Genomic DNA, 19,795 nt, shown 5'->3' on the forward strand with positions numbered 1-19,795 from the left:
TCGAATTCCCTTACGTTTAGCAACTTATTGGTTGTTGTAGCTAAAGCCCCATTGTTTTAATACGAAGTCAAAGACACTTAAGAAACCGTTTAGTTTAGCTGATCATTTACTACTTTGATTGACTAGCTAGCTAACGTGACTGTATGTGTTGACACAAGTGGACGAAAAAGTGCTGCATGCGGGATATCACTGATATTCAGATTCCAATAGACTATGAAACGGGTGAGAGGAAATACCTTCACCATTCAGTGTTTTGCATAAACGTAAAGCGCAACAGTTAAGAGAAACTCATCCATCCTGCCTGGCCAGAGTTAGCTGCTACTGGAGATGAAAACCTTAACGTTAGAGCAGAAGTTTGTCTCATGAGTGTGTTCATAAATTGAATCTGGAGTGCGCTCTGGGTGTATATAAATCTAGAGCGATGTCAGATTGTCCGTTCGTAAATTCAGAGCGTTTCGCTCTCTAAACTTTCAGAGTGCACACTGGACGCTCTGGCGGAGGAGTAGGGTTGATCCGGGCGTTCAGACCTCACAACGGCATCCAAGCTAACGTTGGATAGTTTACTTAGCTACTTATATACTTACAGACACAAATAAGAACACCTCACTGACCATTTTACCACCCAAGCAGAGCTGGTTAGGCAGTTTTCATGTTATCCAGAGCGTTGATGACTAACTGCTGCTGGCAATTTAATTGTGTGTTTTGCCAACGTTTACTGATACCGGCCATATGCAATGGGTGTTGAACGTTGTTTGTAATTTCATCAGTTATTCTGTGCTCTGTCTGGCACGCTCAGGCGAGTGTTCTGAAATCGGAGTAGATGGCCAGAGTTAATTTACGAATGCATCCCTATATTGTTTGCTTTGCAGAGAAGCACAGAGGATTCGCCTTCATTGAATTTGAATTGGCTGAAGTAAGTTTAAACAACCTCTAAGCAAATATGCCATATTATGTTGGATATGGCCAGCAAAAAAATGTGTGTGTATTGTAATGGCTCAGGGTTCAGCATGGACCGCCATCTAGTGGTTGTGGTGGATGGTCATTGGCTATCAAATCAAATGTTAGTTGTCACTTGCACCGAATACAACAGGTGTAGACCTTACAGTGAAATGCTCACAATAATGATTGTGTTGTAATGTTTTGCTCCAGCCACCCTAGTCAGACTGTTCTCTCTGCTACCGCACAGCAAGCGGTACCGGAGTGCCAAGTCTAGGTCCAAGAGGCTTCTAAACGGCTTCTACCTCCAAGCCATAAGACTCCTGAACATCTAATCAAATGGCTACCCAGACTATTTGCATTGCCCTCTCCCCGTCTTTTTTTTTTACACTGCTGCTACTCTCTTGTTGTTGTCATCTATGCATAGCCACTTTAACTCTACCTACATGTACATATTACCTCCACTAACCGGTGCCCCTGCACATTGACTCTGTATATAGTCTTGCTATTGTTATTTTACTGCTGCTCTTTAATTACTTGTTACTTTTATTTCTTATTCTTATCTGTATTTTTTTTAAACTGCATTGTTGGTTAGGGGCTCGATAGTAATCATTTCACTGTAAGGTCTACACCAGTTGTATTCGGCACATGTGACTAATACAATTTGATTTGCTGTGATTCTTTCATCCCCCTCTTCATCTTCCACAGGATGCTGCTGCTATTGATAACATGGTGAGTGAAACACTGTCTGCTTCTAAAGTCAGTTTGGTTGAACTAATAGACCTTTGCATTATCCCCTGTTTTGGTACTATGTACTCTGAGACAGTGACTCTCATTTTTCAAAGGTGTGGTTTGAACCATTCTCTTTCATGCAGGTTTTCCCTCTGTTTTATTGACAGAATGAGTCAGAGTTCTTTTGAAGAACCATCCGGGTCAACATCGCCAAACCTATGAGGATCAAAGAGGGCTCTTCTCGTCCAGGTGAGTGATATGCATTAGTCTCTCTATAAATACTTCAACTGCCCCATGGCTTTGACCTGTAATGAAACCCCATAGATGTGATAAAACCGCTAACTTTATGCCATTTCCTCAGTTTGGTCAGATGATGATTGGCTGAAAAAGTTCTCGGGAACGACTGCCGAAGAGGCTGAGGTGACGGAGTCCACTGGAGAATCAGCCAAATCAACAACAGCAGATGCAAGTTGTGTGTGTGTTCCTGTCTGTCTCTGTGAGTGTAGTACATTGTGTAATAGCATCTTATATTGTAAAAAAAAGCCTGTCACAATAATATATTATCATTGATTGCAGAATGAGCCCCCAGCCAAGAAGGGCAGAACAAACCCCCAGGTTTACATGGACATCAAGATTGGCAATAAGCCAGCAGGGAGACTGCGCTTCCTGCTCCGAGCAGACATTGCTCCTATGACCACAGGTATCCATTGTCCTCCTTGTTATAATGTATCAGGGACATTTCTGAAAATAGAACCCTGTCATTAGAGGAATATTTGGACTGTATCAAAAGAGATCATATGTAAAGCTAGAAAGATTCAGCCAATTAAGTTTCTCTAGTCTGCAGTTTTTCATGCCTGTTAAATAGAAGCAGCATCCCTTAAAATCTACTACTCCTCTGCCCTGACATCTCCCGTAGAGAACTTCCTCTGCTTGTGCACACATGAGAAGGGCTTTGGCTTCAAAGGCAGCTGTTTCCACCGTGTCATCCCACAGTTCATGTGTCAGGGAGGAGACTTCACCAACCACAATGGCACTGGGGGCAAGTCCATCTATGGGCGAAAGTTTGAGGATGAGAACTTTGTCCTCAAACACACTGCTGCAGGTGAGACATGTCCCTGTACAGCTGTAAATATGTCTGTCTGTGAATGAATGTGTAGAGTGGTGAGGAAGTGCATAGCCATATTGCTCTTAAATGCAAGTAAAACTAAATGCATGCTCTTTAACCGATCGCTGCCCGCACCTACCCACCCGTCCAACATCACTACTCTGGACAGTTCTGACATAGAATATGTGGACAACTACAAATACCTGTAGACTGTAAACCCACATTAAGCATCTCCAATCCAAAATCAAATCTCGAATCGGTTTCCTATTTCACAACAAAGCATCCTTCACTCATGCTTCCTTAACATACCCTCGTAAAACTGACCATCCTACCGATCCTCGACCTCGGCGACGTCATTTGCAAATAACCTCCAACACTCTACTCAACAAATTGGATGCAGTCTATCACAGTGCCATCCGTTTTGTCACCAAAGCCCCATATACTACCCACCCCTGCGACCTGTACGCTCTCGTTGGCTGGCCCTCACTTCATACTCGTTGCCAAACCCACTGGCTCCAGGTCATCTACAAGTCTCTGCTAGGTAAAGCCCCACCTTATCTCAGCTCACTGGTCACCATAGCAGCACCCACCCGTAGCACGCGCTCCAGCAGGTACAGTGGGGCAAAAAAGTATTTAGTCAGCCACCAATTGTGCAAGTTCTCCCACTTAAAAAGATGAGAGGCCTGTAATTTTCATCATAGGTACACTTCAACTGACAGACAAAATGAGAAAAAAAATCCAGAAAATCACATTGTAGGATTTTTAATGAATTTATTTGCAAATTATGGTGGAAAATAAACTTTTGTTGTTGACCAAATACTTATCTTAATACTTTGTTTTATACCCTTTGTTGGCAATGACAGAGGTCAAATGTTTTCTGTAAGTCTTCAAGGTTTTCACACACTGTTGCTGGTATTGTGGCCCATTCCTCCATGCAGATCTCCTCTAGAGCAGTGATGTTTTGGGGCTGTTGCTGGGCAACACGGACTTTCAACTCCCTCCAAAGATTTTCTATGGGGTTGAGATCTGGAGACTGGCTAGGCCACTCCAGGACCTTGAAATGCTTCTTACGAAGCCACTCCTTCGTTGCCCGGGTGGTGTGTTTGGGATCATTGTCATGCTGAAAGACCCAGCCACGTTTCATCTTCAATGCCCTTGCTGATGGAAGGAGGTTTTCACTCAAAATCTCACGATACATGGCCCCATTCATTCTTTCCTTTACACGGATCAGTCGTCCTGGTCCCTTTGCAGAAAAACAGCCCCAAAGCATGATGTTTCCACCCCCATGCTTTACAGTAGGTATGGTGTTCTTTGGATGCAACTCAGCATTATTTGTCCTCCAAACACGACGAGTTGAGTTTTTACCAAAAAGTTATATTTTGGTTTGATCTGACCATTTGACATTCTCCCAATCTTCTTCTGGATCATCCAAATGCTCTCTAGCAAACTTCAGACGGGCCTGGACATGTACTGGCTTAAGCAGGGGGACACGTCTGGCACTGCAGGATTTGAGTCCCTGGCGGCGTAGTGTGTTACTGATGGTAGGCTTTGTTACTTTGTTCCCAGCTCTCTGCAGGTCATTCACTAGGTCCCCCCGTGTGGTTCTGGGATTTTTGCTCACCGTTCTTGTGATCAATTTGACCCCACGGGGTGAGATCTTGCGTGGAGCCCCAGATCGAGAGAGATTATCAGTGGTCTTGTATGTCTTCCATTTCATAATAATTGCTCCCACAGTTGATTTCTTCAAACCAAGCTGCTTACCTATTGCATATTCAGTCCCAGCCTGGTGCAGGTCTACAATTTTGTTTCTCGTGTCCTTTGACAGCTCTTTGGTCTTGGCCATAGTGGAGTTTGGAGTGTGACTGTTTGAGGTTGTGGACAGGTGTCTTTTATACTGATAACAAGTTCAAACAGGTGCCATTAATACAGGTAACGACTGTAGGACAGATGAGCCTCTTAAAGAAGAAGTTACAGGTCTGTGAGAGCCAGAAATCTTGCTTGTTTGTAGGTGACCAAATACTTATTTTCCACCATAATTTGCAAATAAATTAATTTAAAATCCTACAATGTGATTTTCTGGATTTTTTTTCTCATTTTGTCTGTCATAGTTGAAGTGCATCTATGATGAAAATTACAGGCCTCATCTTTTTAAGTGGGAGAACTTGCACAATTGGTGGCTGACTAAATACTTTTTTGCCCCACTGTATATCTCACTGGTCACCCCCAAAGCCAATTCTTCCTTTGGCCGTCTTTCCTTCCAGTTCCCTGCTGCCAATGACTGGAACGAACTGCAAAAATCACTGAAAAATCACTCATATCTCCCTCACTAGCTTTAAGCACCAGCTGTCAGAGCAGCTCACAGATCACTGCACCTGTACATAGCCCATCTGTAAATAGCCCACCCACTACCTCATCCCCATACTGTATTTATTTATCTTGCTCGTTTGCACCCCAGTATCTCTACTTGCACATTCACACATATGCAGTAATATATATATATATATATATATATATATATATATATATATATATATATATATACTGCACATCTACCATTCCAGTGTTTAATTGCTATATTGTAATTACTTCGCCACCATGGCCTATTTATTGCCTTACCTCCCTTATCCTACCTCAGTGCACATACTGTATATAGAGTTTTTCTACTGCATTATTGACTGTATGTTTGTTTATTCCATGTGTAACTCTGTTGTATGTGTCGAACTGCTTTACTTTATCTTGGCCAGGTCGCAGTTGCAAATGAGAACTTGTTCTCAACTAGCCTACCTGGTTAAATAAAGGTGAAGTAAAAAATAAAATATGCAGATTTGAAAGAGTATAGTTTCTGATCACATGAGGATAAATGCACCTCTCTCTCGTGTGTAATAGGTCAGCTCTCCATGGCTAACTCTGGAGCAAACAGCAACGGCTCTCAGTTCTTCATCACCTGTGACAATACGGATTGGCTGGATAACAAACATGTGGTGTTTGGAGGGTTGATGGAGGGCATGGAGGTGGCAAAAGCCATGGAGGTAAGAGGGGAGGGACATGCTGGGGAAGATCTCAAATGCATACTCTTCGTGTCCTCTCCTCGTCTCCTTCTCAAACCCATTGGATGAGAAAGCCAGAGGTCCCTACCCTTTTAACTTTCTCCTCCAATGGGTTTTGAGAAGGAGACTATGAGAGGGGATGCGAGGAGTAGGCAATTGAGATTCTCCCATGGAGGGGAAGTAGGGTCCTATAGGTTGTTACAGACTGTGAAGAAGTTGTGTACCAAGACTCATGTCATGTTGTCTTTCACCACACGCACAAGGAACAAAAGAAGGCAAGACCAAGCAGAAAGTGATCATTTCAGACTGTGGAGACTATGTTTAACTTGAAGCACAGAAGAGTGAAGAGTGAAGAGTGTGTTACTGTATGTGGAAAAAAATATGCAGTGTCAGACTGAAGAATGGTAAACTGCTCAGTTTTTATCATGTACTACACATGTCCATGACTCATCTCCTGTACATGGATTCTCCCTGTTCTTCCCACCTTCTCTGTGATGTAAATATTACAATAAACACTTGTTTTATAATAAACATAAACAAATGTATCAATGTCACCTTTTCCAAATTGTAAATCAAACGTTTTCTTCGTTGATACAGTATAGGACTGTATAGTGAATACAAATACTTACATTTCCTCTAGAAATGTGTCTTTTAGGATTTTTCATTCAAAATGTACCCCAACATTTCTAAGAGGTTGCATTATATATTCGATAATTTAAGTTTATGGGTCTTCAATGGAAAAAAAAAAAAACCTCGATATTTTTGACTAACGGTCTGAAATAAAGCCTATGACCAGCCGCTCCACTCTGAATAACATTTAAATGACCGGCGAAAACACTCCGGTCGATGATTCGTTCACGAGCCACACCTGGATAAATGGAACGTTGTACGGTAACGTCGTTATGTAAATTCCCTTGGGAAATCTTCATGGTTTTACTGCGCCCCACAGATAAATCTATGTTTCTCCATTACGATACGAACTGCAACTTTCCCGACGGAGTTTATGGTCCTTTCTATATAAAGTCATTTTGAAGTGTAAGTACATTTATTTGTTTAGATTCCCACCCTCGAATCAATAGCTGTACTATAAGGTTATTATATAAAGATTGCGAGAGATCAAGTTTGGGTTCTTTTTCGATGATTGCAGTGATTGCATTTGAGACAATTTTTCTCCGCAGAGCACTGACTAGAATCAACAATTAGGCTGTGGAAACTAGTTTATTTCCTAACTGTGTTATAAAAACTATAAATGTGTCCGGTATTAATGTTTAGGCCTACTATGAATGCAATAGTTAGTGTCTTCAGAAAGTATTCAAACCCCTAGACTTTTTCCACATTTTGTGTCACAGCCTGAATTTAACATTTAATCAATGAATGTTTTGTCAGTGGCTTACACACAATACCCCATAATGTCAAAGTGGAATTATGTTTTTAGGATAGTTCACAAATTACAAAAAAATGAACATCTGAAATGTCTTGAGTTGATAAGGATTCAACCCCTTTCTTATGGCAAGCCTCAAATAAGTTCACAAGTAAAAATTTGCTAAAGTCACATAAGTAACATGGACTCTGTGTGCAATAATAGTTTTTAAACATGATTTTTGAATGACTACCTCGTCTCTGTACCCCACACACACACACACACACACACAAGTATCTGTAAAGTCCCTCAGTTGAGCAGTGGATTTCAAACACAGATTCAACCACAAATGCCTCTCAAAGGGCAACTATTGGCATATGGGTAAAAATGAAAAAATCCATTGAATATCCTTTTGAGCATGGTGAAGTTATTAATTACACTTTGGATGGTGTATCAATACACCCAGTCACTACAAAGATACAGGCGTCCTTCCTAACTCAGTTATCAGAGATGAAGGAAACCGTTCAGAGAATTCACCCTGAGGCCAATTGTGATTTTGAAACAGAGTTTGGCTGTGATAGAAAACTGAGGATGGATCAAAAACATTATAGTTACTGCACAATACTAACTTAATTGACAGAGTGAAAGGAAGGAAGCATGTACAGAATAAAAATATTAAAAATATGCATTATGTTTCAAACAAGACACTAAAGTAATAATGCCAAATCTACACTTGAGTTGCTTACCAAAAATACAGTGATTGTTTGTGAGTGGCCGAGTTACAGTTTGGACTTAAATATGCTTGAAAATCTATGGCAAGACCTGAAAATGTTTGTTTAGGGCAAATGTTGCACAATCCAGGTATGGAAAAGTCTTAGAGACTTACCCAGAAACTCACAGTTGTAATCGCTGCTAAAAATGATTCTAACATGTATTGACTCTGTTTTGTTTACAAATGACATTATTGCGTATTTTGTGTAGATCGTTGACAAAAAATTACAATTAAATCCATTTTATTCCCACTTTGTAACACAACACATTTTGAAAAGGGCAAGGGGTGTAAATACTTTCTGAAGGCACTGTAACTTGCTACTCAACAGAAATCCTGTCATGTTTTTTTAGGACATGGGGGCTTTTATCATCCTTAATATATTAACTTTATCATTCAATTTAATTTTAAAAGAAGACCTCAAGTGTGAAAATAGCTACCAGTTATTTGGTTGGGAATGACTTTTTACACTTGGGAAAACAGGTGACACCAGTTGTTTAAGTCCTTTTGTTCACTCATACTCAAAGGCCTAATCTTTTCCCCACTTCCTCTCTCTTTTTCTAAAGATCGCTGAAAGTGAAGAACACTCCAGAATTTTACCTGAGATCTCAACCAACAGTTGAAATAGTTTCTCGCACTAATTATTCCGTAATAACTTTCGTCAGGGAGGTAGATTGTGAGTCAGACACACAATGAACTGGGCATTCCTCCAGAGCCTCCTCAGTGGGGTGAACAAGTACTCCACGGCGTTCGGCCGCGTGTGGCTGTCCGTTGTCTTCCTCTTCAGGGTCATGGTGTTTGTCGTGGCAGCCGAGAATGTGTGGGGCGATGAGCAAAAAGACTTCACGTGCAACACGGCCCAGCCTGGCTGCCACAACGTCTGTTACGACCACTTCTTCCCTGTGTCCCACGTCCGCCTCTGGGCCCTGCAGCTCATCTTCGTCACATGTCCCTCTCTCCTGGTGGTAATGCACGTAGCCTACAGAGATGAACGTGAGCGTAAACACACACTAAAATATGGTGAGGGCTGCCAGAAAATCTACATGAACACCGGTAAGAAACGTGGAGGGCTGTGGTGGACCTACGTCCTGACCCTGGTCTTCAAGATGGCTGTGGATGCCATCTTTGTGTATTTAATCTACCATATCTACGAGGGCTATAACTTCCCCTCCCTCATCAAGTGTGAGCAGAAGCCCTGTCCCAACAAAGTGGACTGCTTCATTGCTCGCCCCACTGAGAAGCGGATCTTCACCATCTTCATGGTGGTCACCAGTCTGGCTTGTATCCTGCTCTCCTTCTTGGAGATCCTGTACCTGGTCGGGAAACGCTGTAAAGAGGTCTTCACCCGTATTATGCACAAGAACTCACCCTCCTCCACCATCCAGCCACGCCAGATGGCCATGGCTACCTCCCTGGTGGTTGGTGGCAAGAATGGAATGCAGTCCAACTCATTAAAGCTGCCCTCAATAAAGCTACCCAGCAAGGATACCTCAGCCCCATCTTATAGCGTTGTCGTGTATGCCTGAGGTAAAGACTGGACAAAGACATTAGAGACTGAATGAGAGAATGCAAAGAAGACATAAGTATGGAGGCAATGGGAAATATCTTCCATTTCTCTTCAGGCCCTCACTGGGCTAGAGAGTACCTCACTGCCATTCAAGACTGTCTTCTCATTGCCTGAGCTACAATGGAACTGGATGGCTCTTGACATTCCTGGATAAATTGTTTACCTACCATTCTGTCATTGACCGGGTAATTAAACAAATCAATTAGTCACTTTAAATAAAATATCCATCATTTACAGAGGAAAGTTTCACGCTAGGGCTGGGAAATGTAATTTATTCTTATGTTATTTGTTCGCTGTTTACCACACCTCACAACTTTACCAGTGCTAATTTTTATGAAAGGACTCAACCATTGCCACACTGTGCCCATACCACTGCTGTTCTTATGCCCTTGAGAAGTTGATTTCCCTGTCTCATCCTTCATTACGAATGGCAGAGACTGCATCAGGCTTTGTTGTGAAAACGATGAAGCAAAGAGCAATGTATTTTCAGACAATTAAAAATATGTAATTTCTTCTATGGACTTTGAGAGTATTTTTCTGGTCATACTGATGTTAGTCCATTAGATATGCACAAACATGGCTTGAAAAATGAGTATGGCTATTCTGTGTTTATGTTTATTACATTGTATATTCTAAAATACATACACTCTGCATAAAGCCAGTAGAGATGATGATTTTAGTGGGTTTCTGTAAGCTGTTGATGAAACTGTGTATCTCAAAATACATGGATGTAAACATATTTGGGGATATTTACAGTGTCTTCAGAAAGAGTTCATACACTTTTACTTGGTTCATATTTTGTTGTTACAACCTGAATTCAAAATGTATTAAATATTTTTCTCTCTCACCCATCTGCACATAATACCCCATAATGACAAAGTGAAAACATGTTTTTAGAAATTTTAGCAAATTCATTGACAATTAAATACAGAAATATTCAATTTACAGAAGTATTCACACCCCTGATTCAATACTTTGTAGAAGCAGCTATGGCAGCAAGTCTTTCTGGATAAGTCTCTAAGAGCTTTCCACACCTTGATTGTGCAACATTTGTCCATTATTCTTTTCAAAATTCTTCAAGCTCTGTCAAATTAGTCATTGATCATTGCTAAACAAACCATATTCAGGTCTTGTCACAGATTTTCAAGTATATTTAGGTAAACTAGGCAACTCAGGACCATTCACTGTCTTCTTGGTAAGCAACTCAAGTGTAGATTTGGTCTTGTGTTTTAGGTTATTGTCCTGCTGAAAGGTGAATTCATCTCTCAGTGTCTGGTGGAAAGCAGACTGAACCAGGTTTTCCTCTAGGATTTTGCCTGTGCTTAATTCCATTCCATTTATTTTTTATCCTGAAAAACTCCCCAGTTCTTAACGATTACAAGCATACCCATAACATGATGCAGATCCCACTATGATTGAAAAAATGGAGAGTGGTACTCAGTAATGTGTTGCATTGGATTTGCCCCAAACATAATACTTTGTATTCAGGACAAAAAGTGAATTGATTGGCCCCATTTTTTTTGCAATATTACTTTAGTACCTTGTTGGAAACAGGATGCATGTTTTGGAATATTTTTAACATACAAACAAGAGACCATACTCATTGTGAGAGAAATGCCCCTATACAGTAAATTTTTCTATGATGGCACCTGTGTTAATTCATTACAGACAGTATTCAAATGTTTTTTCTTGGTTCAGACACTTAGATAAGGATCAAGACCATGAAAAGTCCCTTAGCATTGAATTTCCCATTCAAAAGGAAACAGTCCCATTTTACTCTCATGTAGAAGATTTCAAATCAAATCAAATTTTATTTATCATATGCACCGAATACAACAGTGAAATGCTTACTTACGAGATACTAAACCAACAATGCAGTTAAAAAATGTAATTAAATAAAAATCTAGGTAAGAATAAGAAATAAGTAATTAAAAAGCAGCAGTAAAATAACAATAGCGAGACTATACACAGTGGGGTACCGGTACAGAGTCAATGTGCGGGTGCACTGGTTAGTTGAGGTAATTTGTACATGTAGGTAGAGTTATTAAAGTTGTAGCGGTGTAAAAGAGGAGAGGGGCAATGCAAATAGCCTCGGTAGCCATTTGATTAGATGTTCAGGAGTCTTGTGGCTTGGGGGGTAAAAGCTGACTTGGCGCTCCGGGACCGCTTGCCGTACGGTAGCAGAGAGAACAGTCTATGACTAGGGTGACTGGAGTCTTTGACAATTTAAAGCCTTCCTCTGACATCGCCTGGTGCAGAGGTCCTGGATGGCAGGAAGCTTTTCCACACTGATGTACTGGGCCGTACGCACTACTCTCTGTAGTGCTTTGCGGTCGGAGGCCGAGCAGTTGCCATACCATGCAGTGATGCAACCAGTCAGGATGCTCTCGATGGTGCAGCTGTAGAAGCTTTTGAGGATCTGAGGACCCATGCCAAATCTTTTCAGTCTCCTGAGGGGGAATAGGTTTTGTCGTGCCCTCTTCACGAATATTTTGGTGTGCTTTGACCATGTTAGTTTGTTGGGGATGTGGACACCAAGGAACTTGAAGCTCTCAACCTGTTCTACTCCAGCCCTGCCGATGAGAATGGGGTGTGCTCTGTCCTCCTTTTCCTGTAGTCCACAATTATCTCTTTTGTCTTGATCATGTTTAGGGAGAGGTTGTTGTCCTTGCACAACACGGTTAGGTCTCTGACCTCCCTATAGGCTGTCTCATTGTTGTCGGTGATCAGGCCTACCACTGTATCATCTGCAAACTTAATGATGGTGTTGAAGTTGTGCCTGGCCGTGCTGTCATGAGTGAACAAGGAGTACAGGAGGGGACCTGAGTACGCACCCCTGAGGGGCCCCTGTGTTGAGGTTCAGTGTGGTGGATGTGTTGTTACCTACCCTTACCACCTGGGTGCGGACCATCAGGAAATCCAGGATCCAGTTGCAGAGGGAGGTGTTCCACAGGTGTGGCACAACAAGAAGCTAATTAAACAGCATGATAATTACACAGGTGCACCTTGTGTTGGGTTCAATAAAAGACCACTCTGAAATGTGCAGTTTTGTCACACAACACAATGGCACAGATGTCTCAAGTTTTGACTGAGTGTGCAATTGGCATGCTGACTGCAGGAATGTCCACCAGAGCTGTTGGCAGAGAATTTAATGTACATTTCTCTACCATAAGCCACCTTCAACATCGTTTTAGAGAATCTAGCAGTACATCCAACCGGCCTCACAACCAAAGACCACATGCAACCACACTAACCCAGGACCTCCACATCTGGCTTCTTCCTCTGCGGGATCGCCTGAGGCCAGCAACCAGGACAGCTGATGAAACAGTGGGTTTGCACAAGAGAAGAATTTCTACACAAGCTGTTATAAACCACCTCAGGAACGCTCATTTGCGTGCTAGTCGTCCTCACCAGGGTCTTGACCTGATTGCAGTTCGGTGTCGTGACCGACTTCAGTGGGCAAATGCTCACCTTTAATGGCCACCAGCACGCTGGAGAAGTGTGCTCTTCACTCTTTCAACTGTACATGACAGATGGCAGACACCATATATGGCATCGTGTGGGCAAGCTGTTTGCTGATTTCAACGTTGTGAACAGAGTGCCCCATGTTGGCGGAGGGGTTATGGTATGGGCAGGCATAAGCTACGAACAACCAGCACAATTGCATTTTATCGATAGCAATTAAAATGCACAGAGATGAAGTGACAAGATCCTGAGGCCCAATTGTCATGCCATTCATCCTCCGCGAAGGAGATGTGTTGCGCTATATGAGGCAAATGGTGGTCATACCAGGTACTGACTACCTTTTTTTAAAGGGGTCTGTGACCACCAGATGTATATCTGTCATCAAAAAGAAAGGAGGACCAGGGCACTCTTCATGTAATTGATTAAAATGCCTTTATTAGTATGGCATGTTAAATAGAAACAACGTTTTTTTTAAACCAACACTTTTCGGCTGCATTGCCTTCGTCAGGGAGTACAAAGGAATACAAGGTCAGATGTATATCTGTATTCCCAGTTATGTGAAATCCATAGATTAGAGCCTAGTGAATGTATTTAAATTGATTGATTTCCTTACTGTAAGTCAGTAAAATCTTTGAAATTGTTGCATGTTGCATTTATATTTTTGTTCAGTGTATAAGACATCTGCCTTGGCAACACTTCCTGTATTTTATGCACTTTAGTTCGAGAACTGGTCCAGGCAGTTTGCTGGGTGCACCTGACAGAATGCACACCATGTCTCCACACGCCGAGAGAACAGGAAAACAACTACAATGTTCTGTGTCTGTCAGTACACCGCTATATTAGACAGTGAAAACAGCAGGGGCAAGTGCTAACAGGGAAAATGAGGAGTTAGGGCAGAACTAAAAGAGAATCCTGTACAGTCTACCTGCTGCCAACGTGTGTTATTTTCTTTGTCTACACAGTGAAAGACCCACAAGTCCTGAGGCTGAATAGAGAGAAATAACATTCTGTGTCAACAGACCAGGTCCAACCTTGATTCCTGGTTGATTATTACAGAGTTAATTTTTACAGAACACAAAAACATACACTTCATTGTACAACTGAAATTCCCCTTTCTGGATTACAAAGTGAGACTAACTTGTTCGATTACACTTCACAGCCCTGTGTTCACCTTTACTACACATATCATCCCTTTTATGATCTCTAATTTCCATGTAAACAGAGGAGTCACCTGTCCCAGAGACTGACAGGTAAATTTCCTCTACTGGGAGGGACGTCTACCACCCTGGCTAACGTATAAAACTGGTGATTGGACCGGTCCTCTTATACAATTAGAGTGTTGCTCATACTGTATGTTCTGATCCCCATATAGAATGATTTTCATTAATATGTGACAAATGCACTAGTGCTGATATGGGACTAATCTCAGCACTCATACCTGGCACTGAAACATGCATGACAGCACCAGCTGTTCCGGAAAACTGTGTGATCCCACTCTCTGCAGCCGATGTGAGTAAGACCTTTAAACAGGTCAACATTCACAAGGCCGCAGGGCCAGACGGATTACCAGGACGTGTACTGCGAACATGCGCTCAACAACTGGAAAGTGTCTTCAGTGACATTTTCAACCTCTCCCTGTCAGAGTCTGTAATACCAACATGTTTTAAGCAGACCACCACAGTATCTATGCCCAAGAACACTTGGGTAACCTGCCTATATGACTACTGACATGTAGCAATCACGGGCTGTAGCCATGAAGTGCTTTGAAAGGCTGGTCATGGATCACATCAACACCATTATCCCAGAAACCCTAGATCCACTCCAATTTGCTTACCGCCCAAACAGATCCACAAATAATGCAATCTCTTTTGCACTCCACACTGCCCTTTCCCACCTGGACAAAAGGAACACCTACAGTTGAAGTCGGAAGTTTACATACACCTTAGCCAAATACATTTAAACTCAGTTTAATCAGAGTAAAAATTCCCTGTCTTAGGTCAGTTAGGATCACCGCTTTATTTTAAGAATGTGAAATGTCAGAATAATAGTAGAGAGAATTATTTATTTAAGCTTTTATTTATTTCATCACATTCCCAGTGGGTCAGAAGTTTACATACACTCAATTAGTATTTGGTAGCATTGCCTTTAAATTGTTTAACTTGGGTCAAACGTTTTGTGTAGCCTTCCACAAGCTTCCCACAATAAGTTGGGTGAATTTTGGCCCATTCCTCCTGACAGAGCTGGTGTAACTGAGTCAGGTTTGTAGGCCTCCTTTCTCGCACACACCTTTTCAGTTCTGCCAACAAATTTTCTATAGGATTGAGGTCAGGGCTTTGTGATGTCCACTCCAATACCTTAACTTTGTTGTCCTTAAGCCATTTTGCCACAACTTTGGAAGTTTGCATGGTGTCATTGTCCATTTGGAAGACCCATTTGCGACCAAGCTGTAACTTCCTGACTGATGTCTTGAGATGTTGCTTCAATATATCCACATAATTGTCCTGCCTCATGATGCCATATATTTTGTGAAGTGCACCAGTCTCTCCTGCAGCAAAGCACCCCCACAACATGATGCCGCCACCCCCGTGCACGGCCAGGCACGACTCCAACACCATCATTAAGTTTGCAGATGACACAACAGTGGTAGGTCTGATCACCGACAATGGCGAGACAGCCTATATGGAGGAGGTCAGAGACCTGACCGTGTGGTGCCAGGACAACAACCTCTCCCTCAACATGATCAAGACAAAGGAGATGATTGTGGACAACACGAAAAAGAGGACCGAGCACGCCCCCATTCTCATCGACGAGGCTGTAGTGGAGCAGGTTGAGAGCTTCAAGTTCCTTGGTGTCCACATCACCAACAAACTAACATGGTCCAAGCACACCAAGACAGTCGTAAATAGGGCACGACAAAACCTATTCCCCCTCAGGAGACTGAAAAGATTTGGCATGGGTCCTCAGATCCTCAAAGGTTCTACAGCTGCATCATCCAAAGCATCCACTGGTTGCATCACTGCCTGGTATGGCAACTGCTTGGCCTCCGGCGGCAAAGCACTTCAGAGGGTAGTGAGTATGGCCCAGTACATCACCGGGGCTAAGCTCCCTGCCTTCCAGGACCTCTGGACCAGGCGGTGTCAGAGGAAGTCCCTAAAAATTGTCAAAAATTCCAGCCACCCTAGCCATAGACTGTTCTCTTTGCTACCACATGGCAAGCGGTACCGGAGCACCAAGTCTAGGTCCAAGAGGCTTCTAAACAGATTTTACAAACACCACTAATTTCTTGTTAACAAACTATAGTTTTGGCAAGTCGGTTAGGACATCTACTTTGTGCAAGACACAAGGAATTTTTTCAACAATTGTTTACAGACAGATTATTTATAATTCACTGTATCACAATTCCAGTGGGTCAGAAGTTTACTTACAGCAAGTTGACTGTGCCTTTCAACAGCTTGAAAAATTCCAGAAAATGATGTCATGGCTTTAGAAACTTCTGATAGGCTAATTGACATCATTTGAGTCAATTGGAGGTGTACCTGTGATGTATTTCAAGGCCTATCTTCAACCTCAGTGCCTCTTTGCTTGACATCATGGATAAAATAAAAAGAAATCAGCCAAGACCTCAGAAAAAAATTGTAGACCTCCACAAGTCTGGTTCATCCTTGGAGGCAATTTCCAAACACCTTGAAGGTACCACGTTCATCTGTACAAACAATAGTACACAAGTATAAATAGCATGGGACCAAGCAGCCGTCATACCGCTCAGAAAGGAGACGCGTTCTGTCTCCTAGAGATGAACTCAATCCCAGAACAACAGCAAAGGACCTTGTGAATATGCTGGAGGAAACAGGTACAAAAGTATCTATATCCAAAGTAAAACGAGCCCTATATTGGCATAACTTGAAAGGCCGCTCAGCAAGGAAGAAGCCACTGCTCCAAAACCTCCATAATAAAGCCAGACTACAGCTTGCAACTGCACATGGGGACAAAGGTCGTACTTTTTGGAGAAATATCCTCTGGTCTGATGAAACAAACATAGAACTGTTTGGCCATAATGACCATCGTTATGTTTGGAGGAAAAAGGGGGAGGCTTGCAAGCTGAAGAACACCATCCCAACCGTGAAGCACGGGGGTGGCGGCATCATGTTGTGGGTTGCTTCCCTGCAGGAGGGACTGGTGCACTTCACAAAATAGATGGCTTCATGAGGCAGGACAATTATGTGGATATATTGAAGCAACATCTCAAGACATCAGTCAGGAAGTTAAAGCTTGGTCGCAAATGGGTCTTCAAATGGACAATGACCCCAAGCATACTTCCAAAGTTGTGGCAAAATGGCTTAAGGACAACAAAGTCACGGTATTGGAGTGGCCATCACAAAGCCCTGACCTCAATCCTATTGTCTAAAAAAATGTTTTTGTCTATTATCTAACTAAAAACAAAAAACTACGTTTTAAGTGAAGTTGTCTGAAGCCGAAAAATAAAGGAAATTCACATGAGCACCACAATGCCTACTCAAACACCCAAACTCTACTATGTTTTCCAGCACACAGCTTTGACCTACTACAGCTATGTTGATTTATTGTTCTTCAAACAATGTGTATGCAGGTTGCTTAGGATTCAAACCTTCACAAACAGCTTAATTCATACTCTTAGAGGAGGTGCTCCCACAATCGTCACGCCTACTCCTGCTCCCTCGCTGGTCTACTAATCACCCTTCCTGGCAACCATCATTGCACAAACCTGCTCCCCATCGTTAAGCACACCTGGACTTCATCACCACCCTGATTACTCTCCCTTCATATAGCCCTCACCATCCTCAGTCATCAGGCAGTACTGGTTCTGTTTTTCATGTCCAGACACTTCTCTTGTTTTGTAACTTGCCATGCTTGTTATTATTAAACTCATCATCTGCACCTGCTTCCTGTGTCTTCGTTACAGAATACTGCCTCAAAAATACTGGAAGCAGCAGATGATTTCACCATCTTCCAGACGGACGAAGAACAGTGTCATCGACTGCAGCAACACCACGACCAGCTGGCTCTACTGGGTACAACCATGAAGGAGGTTCTCCGCGTTCTCCACAGCCTTGACACCACCAGCGAGGTTCTCCATACCTCTGACGGAGGGCCTCCTACAATGGGTCGTCACAGTGAGCCAATCCCCCAGACTACCCAGCCGTCCACCTAGGTCAGCGATGCCCAACTGTCCCTTCCGGAGAAGATTGATGGCACTCCATTGAAATGCTGTGCCTTCCTACTCCAGTGCTCCCTCTATTTTGCCTATCAGATGGGAGTCCCCACCACCAAGAGGGCCAAGATTGCCACGGTCATTTCCTTGCTGACCAGATTGGCATTGGAGTGGGCTAATGCCATCTGGGAGAGAGGAGAGGAGGAGCTCTCCTATAAGAGGTTCAGGGCGGTCTTTGACCATCCTTCAGAGAGGGGAGGTGAGCAACTTTTCCAACTCCAGCAGGGTGCCCAGACCACTGCGGAGTACACCCTCACCTTTCGGACTGTGGCAGCCTCCAGAGGATGGAATGAGCCGGTGCTCCGCACTCTATTCCGCAGTGGACTGCACGAAGAGGTCCAAACAGAGTTGGCATGTCGAGATATATCAACATATCCTTGGATGCTCTCATCGCGGTGCGTCCTAACCCAGGTTCCACAAGAGCAGAGCTGTGTAGGTGTAAGTCTTCCATTATCGTTAACACCAAACCCTTTCTGGTTCCCATTTCACTGGCGGGCTGTCCCTCAGGTGTTGTCTTTACAGCTCTAGTGGACTCCGGTGACGCAGGGAACTTTATCAACCAGGCCCTTGCCTCCTCCCTGAAGTTAACCTCATACGCTCTCTCCTCTTCTTTTCCTGTCCAAGCCCTGGATATGCGACCATTGGGATCCGGCACAATTACTCAGGTCACAGCCCCACTCACCCTCACGTGGGACCCAAGCACCAGGAAAGCCTTCCCTTCTTCATCACCGTACCCACACACAAAGTCACCCTTGGCCTCCCATGGCTCGAACTCCATAAACTCAAGGTCTCTTGGTCAAAGATGAGAATCTCCGCCTGGGGACCAGGATCCCGGAAGACCATCTTTCCTGCACCCTGTGGTTCCACGTCAGTGGAGGGTCCTGTGAGTGTCCTCCAGCCCATCAAGCGGTCCTCCTGTATCTTTGGCCTCGTGTTTTGGGATGTAAATGTGGACATCATCCAGGCTCTGGAGAGGGAACCCGCTCCTGCCATCTGCCCTCCAGAGTGGATGTACGTCCCCATGGGGATGAGAGATCAGCTGTTGACCTGGGCACACACATCCCTCGCCACTGAACACCCAGGTATCACCCGCACCATCCAATCACTCTCAGATAAATACTGGTGGCCCACCTTGGCGCAGGACGTCACCAACTATGTCTACTTATGTTCTGTATGTACTCAATGTCAAACCCTGTCTTTCAAAGACAATTTGTACAAATCCAAATAACTTCACAGATCTTCACTGCAAAGGGTTTAAACACTGTTTATAATTGCTTGTTCAATGAACCATAAACAATTAATGAACATGGACCTGTGGAACGGTCGTTAAGACAATAACAGTTTACAGACGGTAGGCAATTAAGTCACAGTTATGAAAACCTAGGACACTAAAGAGGCCTTTCTACAGACTCTGAAAAACACCAAAAGAAAGATGCCCAGGGTCCCTGCTCATCTGCGTGAACGTGCCTTAGGCATGCTGCAAGGAGGCAGGAGGACTGCAGATGTGGCCAGGGCAATAAATTGCAATGTTCGTACTGTGAGATGCCTAAGACAGCGCTACAGGGA

General features: G+C 43.2%; 1 protein-coding gene and 1 pseudogene across 1 annotated transcript; both read left to right on the forward strand.

The window, feature by feature from the left end:
• The first annotated feature begins 379 nt into the window (after nucleotides 1–379).
• Nucleotides 380–6,224, forward strand: LOC112261934 (annotated as a pseudogene).
• Nucleotides 6,225–8,611: 2,387 nt separating this feature from the next.
• LOC112261933 (gap junction beta-4 protein) lies at nucleotides 8,612–10,035 on the forward strand. The gene has a single exon (XM_024437585.2). The coding sequence runs from the start codon at nucleotides 8,642–8,644 to the stop codon at nucleotides 9,473–9,475; it is 834 nt and encodes a 277-aa protein (XP_024293353.1). The 5' UTR covers nucleotides 8,612–8,641; the 3' UTR covers nucleotides 9,476–10,035.
• The last annotated feature ends 9,760 nt before the right edge of the window (nucleotides 10,036–19,795 follow it).

This window comes from Oncorhynchus tshawytscha, linkage group LG11 (assembly GCF_018296145.1).
Source record: "Oncorhynchus tshawytscha isolate Ot180627B linkage group LG11, Otsh_v2.0, whole genome shotgun sequence".
NCBI classification, from domain to species: Eukaryota; Metazoa; Chordata; class Actinopteri; order Salmoniformes; family Salmonidae; genus Oncorhynchus; species Oncorhynchus tshawytscha.

What these genes read in the sequence shown, in the direction of transcription:
- LOC112261933 (XM_024437585.2), top strand. Translation starts at nt 8,642, where the DNA reads ATGAACTGGGCATTCCTCCAGAGCCTCCTCAGTGGGGTGAACAAGTAC.